Source organism: Dioscorea cayenensis, chromosome 19 (assembly GCF_009730915.1).
Source record: "Dioscorea cayenensis subsp. rotundata cultivar TDr96_F1 chromosome 19, TDr96_F1_v2_PseudoChromosome.rev07_lg8_w22 25.fasta, whole genome shotgun sequence".
Lineage (NCBI taxonomy): Eukaryota > Viridiplantae > Streptophyta > Magnoliopsida > Dioscoreales > Dioscoreaceae > Dioscorea > Dioscorea cayenensis.
In genome coordinates, this window is record NC_052489.1 from 1800792 (window position 1) to 1807896 (window position 7105).

General features: G+C 39.0%; 1 protein-coding gene across 1 annotated transcript; it reads right to left on the reverse strand.

Moving 5' to 3' along the window:
- Positions 1-3385: 3385 nt before the first annotated feature.
- Positions 3386-4388, reverse strand: LOC120250310 (sphinganine C4-monooxygenase 1-like). The gene is made up of 2 exons (XM_039259117.1): positions 4096-4388; positions 3386-3952 (listed from the first exon to the last, which is right to left on the reverse strand). Exons 1-2 carry the CDS (start codon positions 4318-4320, stop codon positions 3407-3409), a joined length of 771 nt encoding a protein of 256 aa, XP_039115051.1. The 5' UTR covers positions 4321-4388; the 3' UTR covers positions 3386-3406.
- Positions 4389-7105: the final 2717 nt, after the last annotated feature.

Genomic DNA, 7105 nt, shown 5'->3' on the forward strand with positions numbered 1-7105 from the left:
AAAAAAAACCTAATATTTGTTGGAAAATAATAAGTTGTCACTAAAAGTAATACCTCTTGTAATGATTGGATTGATGTTCCCCAATAATGGAGAACTAATTTTCATGGGGCATATATAAACTCTATGACTTTATTCTTTGAAGACTTGATTATGAATCTTCCTTTGACTTTTATATTGCAATGTATATTGTGTTTTAGATTCAATTTTGTGTGCTCAATTGTCTTGATTTGTATTGTTACGAGAGTCGAGAAATTTTGTGTGATTTGCATGAGTGATGATCGAGAGATCCACTATGTATAGATTAACCGAGATTGAAGGGAATCACGAGTCCGCTTAGTGATTTGCAACTAAAACTCTCTCAATCTAGCAAGTGAATTTTGCTTTACCAGTTGCGACCTTGTCGAGTTTTCATCGTCAACCCTAAAGAGAGTCTATGCCCGGATACCCCTGTTTCATGCTTAGTCGATCTTCTGTGAGCTGGTGTTGTTAGTTTCCTTTATTAATTTTCATCTATTTTTTCAATCTTCCTTAACCATGTTTTCATTTAGGTTAGATAACAAAATGAGAGCTAGCACTACTATTTTTTAATTTACTCATTGGATTTGTTAGTGCAACCGCACTATAATTGGCATGATTTGACACAAAGACAAGATGACGTGGTATAAATGATGACATAGCAAGGAGTCTTGACTTTGAGGTAAATATCTTGAAGATCTTCGAGAAGTTATTTTTGGTAATGTGTTACAACTTGAAAACAAGATCATATCAAGACCATATTTAGGGAGATTTGATTGGAGACTAAATATGGATGGAGTTTAATTGAAGAAATATCTATCAATGGTATGAATGAAGACTATTGAAGGTATGATTTGAAGAAACCTTAATAGGTATGATTGAAGACTATTAAGACCAAGATTTAAAGACATGCCTATTGTTGGCATGATTGAGATTATTGATTGAAGATCTTTCTTGTGAAGATTTGAAGGCCAAACTTGGATGAATTGAAGATCAAGTTTGGTAAGTTTCATGAAAACGCACAAGGACGTGCGCCCCTTGGGAGGGAACTGCGTGATGAGAAATTAAGGAGATAGGCTAGTTGCCGGCAGTTGGGATCGGGAGATTTGGCTGCACTGACTCGGACTAAGCATGACCGGGAGGTTGATGGGTCTTGAGGTCATTCGTAATGTAATCAGAACTCAGTCAATTCAGCAATTAGGGCCATGTTGCAATTCATGTTACAACAGGAGTTGCAACAACTAATTTTGGAAGGTTTTTAAATTAGTAGATGCGGAGATTCTAAAAGAGGTATGTGTTATATTTGGGATATTGAGGCGTCTATATAAGCTACCTTGCTCTGAGATATGGTGTGTCTCTTATGGAGGAGAGTGTGTGAGCACTAGACAATCTAGAGAGGGTAGTGATCTTTATTGTTGAGAGAGTGAGCGACAAGTGTTTGTACTCATCTATTTTCACCTCTTTTAGTGGATTGTTTATCTCTGGGCTTGGCCCTGCAGACGTAGTCGAGTGGACGCCGAATTGGGTTATTAATCTTATGTGTCTCTTTCTTGTTTGGTTTGTGTGTGCTTTCATGAGTGTTTGAGTATTTCTCTAAATCACAAATCACATCGGCAGAACTAACATGATCGACAATTTGCTTTCATGCGTGCACATTGTATTACTTGATTAGCAACTGCACTTGTATTTAGGTGGCATTAATACTTTTCACTAAACAAATTAAAAGTAATCATCTCTCATAGTTTAAGACCATTCAACTGCAATCATTTCTGGTAGTTTAAGACCATTCAATCGCATGTGTTATGTGAACCAGTCTTTGTCAGCATCTTAATTGATTTGGGAATTGACCACATGATAAATTGTTGCAGAAGATGTCAATCAGATTATATTAAAAAAAAAATGTTAGGCGATAATTGAATTGAATAATTTTTTTTTAAAGTCCCAATGATTTGTTACTTCTTAATTTGACTGTCAAAATGAATTTAGGGCATTAGTTACTGTTTTATAAAGTCTAGAGTTTGATTTTCTATTTGGCAATTGGACAAGGCCGTAGCAGGTGATTTTCAGATTTTCAAATTAATTATTTATAAAAAGTAATAATACAAAATGAAATACTTGATATACTTGCTAGAGACTCTCAAAAACCATAAAAAGAGTTTCTAATAAGAATTAAGTTTAATATAAATAAAGAGGAATAGATGAGATTTATAAATATGCATCAAGTAATTATTAATAAAATTAGATAAAGAGTGTACGCTAATGTTTTCTTTAAATTTTAATTATAAGTTGAAAAAAAAATAAAAAAATAAAAAAATGATAGAGTTTGATTCACATGGTCAAACACAACATGATAAACAAATTTTCCATAATTCTGAATCATTTCATTTTTCTCAAACATTTGCTTGAATGAATTTTTTTAAAGGGAAAAAATATCATGTTTTTCCCTGAGCCGTTAAGGCCACCGTGATACATCACCATACCTGCATGTCTCTTTGATACCCCCCTAATGTATAAGCAGCGCTTGTCACCATTAGTCAAAAGGAAAAAAAACCATGATTTAGATGTGTACAATACTTAAAACTTATGAAGGTGTGAATTCAACCTTTAGGAAAGATTTATAATTTGTTTCTTATAAATTGTTTGCAATGAAGAATAGGAGCTCTCATGCAAGTATTTTTTATATTTTAAAATTTTGTCTATTTTTTCTTAGGTGTAACATGGGAAAAACATTTTCAAAAAAAAAATTAAATAAGAGGGATGCAATAGCCGGTAAAAATCCAATTTTTTTTATAAATTTTTTATTTGACCTAAAGGTTCAAATTGATAAGTCTTATATATATATATATATATATATATATATATATATATGATATAATGGACAATTTTTTATGAGCATTGGTGATATTTTATTTTTTTTTGAGTTTTTTCTTAAGTTCATCAAACATTGAAAAAGAAAAGAATATATTGACTTTCTAAATTATATATATATATATATATATATATATATTCTATATGAAATATCAATGCTAGATATATAGATATTTTTGATGGCTGGATAATAATTCTAATAATATATTCTTTTGACAAATAAAAGAGAATATTAACATTTATCAATTTTGCAGCATTATTTTCTTCAACAATTAATTTAATTCAAAAAATAATATTGATTTTCAAATAATTAAGGTTAAAATTTATTGTCGATTAGCTGATCTTTATTTCAATTATGGAACCAAAAATTACACCTCAACCTACATACAAATATAAATAAAAAAATAAGTACAAATACAGGTACAGAACTTATACAGTATACATCCCCATATATATATATATATATATATATATATATATGTATGCGCATGCATCAGCATGACAATAGTAGCATCATCTCTAGTTAGTCATCCTTGGTAAGAAGACAGACTTGGAAACCGCCTTCTTTCCTCTTCTCAACAGTAAATGGTCTGTAAGTTCCGAGTATCAAATCCCATGAGAGGAAGAAGGGCTGTGAGAAGTTGTACTTTTGGCCCTTGAGTTGATGGTGAGTATCATGAAAAGCACAGTTATTAGGAAAGAAACCCTGGAGTGGATTCCAAGGGAAATACAGACCAGAGTGCACATCCAAGTTCTTGATGATGGCGAAGGAGTAGAAGTAGATGCTGGTTCTGACAGTCATGCCACTCACAACGAATGCAAGGGCACTTCCCATTGTGTCCAAAACTAGTCCATCCAAAAGACTGCCATATTGAGCTCCATAGACGTAGGGTACTACGAGTGCATGGTGAGCTGAATGCGTGTGTTTGTATAGGAACTTATTCTCGTGCATGTAACGGTGCCCAAAGTACTGCACGGTGTCTATCACAGCCATACCAATCACAAATTGCACTGCTATACGTGGCAGGGAGTGTTGTACTGTTGGTTCTTCTCCTTTCTCTTCCCAAACCTGCATGTGCACATACATGATCAACATATGTAAGTGATCAAATGAGTACATCTAAATTTATATAGGAAATTAGTTATGCAAAAAAAAAAAAAACAATGTCATAGAAGGTTTATAAATAAAAAGACAAAAACAAAAATAATCACCTTGGTAACTATGCAAACGGTGAGGATTTGGAGAGCTTGATGGGTGAGCACTCCTTTGATTACTTTGGATCTGGAGACAGTGTTCTTCTCCTCTTCTTCTCCTATTGGATGTAGACGATAGTTCACACAGTGTTGTGCCAGAAATTCATAGAAGAACGAGAACACCCAGTACACAATAACTGGCACCACTGCACTCAACAGCTCATCTGATATCTCCATGCCCATGTTCTTCTATATATTTTGATCAAGCTCAAATATGTATGTATATATCTCTCAATATTAATTGATTGATCACTAGCTGCTAGTGTATTTTGTTAGATTAATCATGTTGCATTAGTTATTTTGTTTCACGTTCTGATTGCATGAATATGTGTGTATTAGTTTGCATGAGTTTGTGTGCATGCATGAGTTTGTGTGTGCATGAGTTTGTGTGCATTAAGTTAGTTTTAATGAGTCAGTCAAAAGCCACGTTCTCTTGGTCATGGTCAAAGCAAGACATGGCAAGAATGTAGGACACGTTGTTAGTCATGTAACTACTGATAGTTAGTCTATATAAATGAAGAAAAAAAACCAGAAAATGCTGTGAGTTTTACAGCACCAAATTATTACTTTGTCTCTCACTTTGATAATTATCAGAAGAATATTGAAGACTGGTTCTATCAAGTGGTATCCGAGCGAGGGTTACGTTTTGACTCTACCAGAATGTCGGAGCACGGGGCAAGGTCTTCTTCAAGGTCTCCACCAGCACCTAAGATCCGCGGCCAAGGTGATGGCAGTAGCGGAAGCGGCAACGATAGCCGTAACGTTGTGGTGCAGCGGGTGGTAAAGGAGACTGGTGGCACAATGGTTTATCCCATGTTGACACGCACAAACTATGGTGACTGGGCCCTCTTGATGAGGGTTAATCTACAAGCGCAGGGACTCTGGGAAGCGATCGAGCCCGGGAACGCTGACTATCGAGATGACCGAATGGCATTATCTGCCATCCTTCGAGCCGTGCCATCCGAGATGCTGTCGACTCTCGCCGTCAAGGATACGGCCAAGCAAGCATGGGATGCTGTGAAGACCATGCGAATGGGTGCCGAGCGCGCGCGATAAGCAAAAGCGCAGACGTTGCGTGCAGAATTTGAGTCCATCAGGTTCAAGGATGGTGAAACGGTCGACGACTTCGCCATGCGGCTCACCGGTTTAGTAAATAACCTGAGAATCTTAGGTGACAATATCGACGACGAGAGGGTTGTGAAGAAGTTCCTTCGCGTCGTTCCTCCGAAGTACACGCAGGTCGCAATCTCCATTGAGACACTCGTCGATCTCAAGACGCTCACGGTGGAGGAACTCACAGGACGGCTCAAAGCTGTTGAGGAGCGCTACGAGCTCGGCAGCGACAACGGTGGCATGAACAGTAAATTGTTCTTCACTGAGGAGGAGAAGTTTGTTCACCAGAAGAGGAGAGAACACGGCGATGGTTCTTCTGGTGGAGACAAAGGAAGCAGCAGTGGTGGTGATTATCGTCGTCGTGGCAAGCAACGCGGTCGTGGCCGTGGCACGGCAGCAGGCAGCCGTGACATGACCAAGGTCAAGTGCTTCAACTGTAACATCTACGGCCATTTTTCGAAGGAATGTCGAAAACCACGCCGCGAACGCAAGGAGGTGGTGAACCTTACACAAGTGCAAGACAACGCACCGGCATTGTTAATAGCTGAGCATTGTGATCTCGTCCATGTGGCTGAAGATGCGTCGGAGATGGTGTTTCTTAATGAGGAAAAAGTGTTTCCCATGGATGCTAGCAGTGACGTGTGGTATTTCGACACGGGAGCTAGCAACCATATGACCGGAGTCAAGGAGATGTTCACGTCACTTGATGATTCAGTTAAAGGCACGGTGAAGTTCGGAGATGGGTCGGTCGTGGAAATCTGCGGAAAAGGCGCTGTTATGTTTCGATGTCAAAACGAGGAACATAGGGTGCTTACTGAGGTGTATTTCATACCTCGCCTTCGCAGCAATATCGTCAGTTTGGGCCAGCTTGATGAGAATGGATGCAAGGTCGTCATCGAACACGGGGAGCTGTCAATTTATGATCGCGAACGAAAGCTACTTGCACAAGTCCTACGTTCCAAGAACAGGTTGTACACTTTATCTTTGAAATTGGCCTCACCTGTGTGCTTGCTAACAAAGGCAAATGAAGTGGCGTGGCGTTGGCATGCACGGTATGGACATCTCAACTTTCGTGCACTACATGACCTGAGCGCCAAGGAGATGGTGAAAGGTATTCCCATCATCGATCAAGTCGAACAACTTTGCAGCGGATGCATGCTTGGTAAGCAACATCGCATGTCGTTTCCTCATGCTACGACGTATCGCGCCGAGCGCCCACTGGAGTTAGCACACGGTGATTTGTGCGGCCCGATCATACCGGCGACACCAGGAGGTAAACGCTATGTTCTTTTGATCGTTGATGATCATAGCAGATATATGTGGATCGAGGTGCTCAAGTCCAAGGATGAGTCGTTCAAGCATTTTAAAAGGATTAAGGTTGCTGCTGAGAACGAGGTGGATGTCAAACTTAAAGCGTTTCGTACAGACCGAGGTGGCGAGTTTAATTCCAACGAGTTCCGCGATTATTGTGATGAACTGGGGATTAAGCGATACACCACCGCACCATACTCACCGCAGCAAAACGGAGTTGTTGAGCGGCGAAATCAGACGGTGGTGGAGATGGCTCGAAGCTTACTAAAGAGTATGTGTGTGCCAGCTATGTTCTGGGGCGAGGCGATAAAGACTGCAGTACATATTCTCAACCGAGCACCGACACGGAGTCTCAACGGTATAACACCTTATGAGGCATGGTACAAAAGAAAACCACGTGTGCATTACTTCCAAGTGTTTGGTTGTGTTGCGTATGTGAAGATGATTGGTCCTGGTGTGACAAAGCTATCGGACAGATCAAAATCGATGGTGTTCCTTGGCTACGAAGAGGGATCCAAGGCTTACCGCGTCTACGACCCGGAGA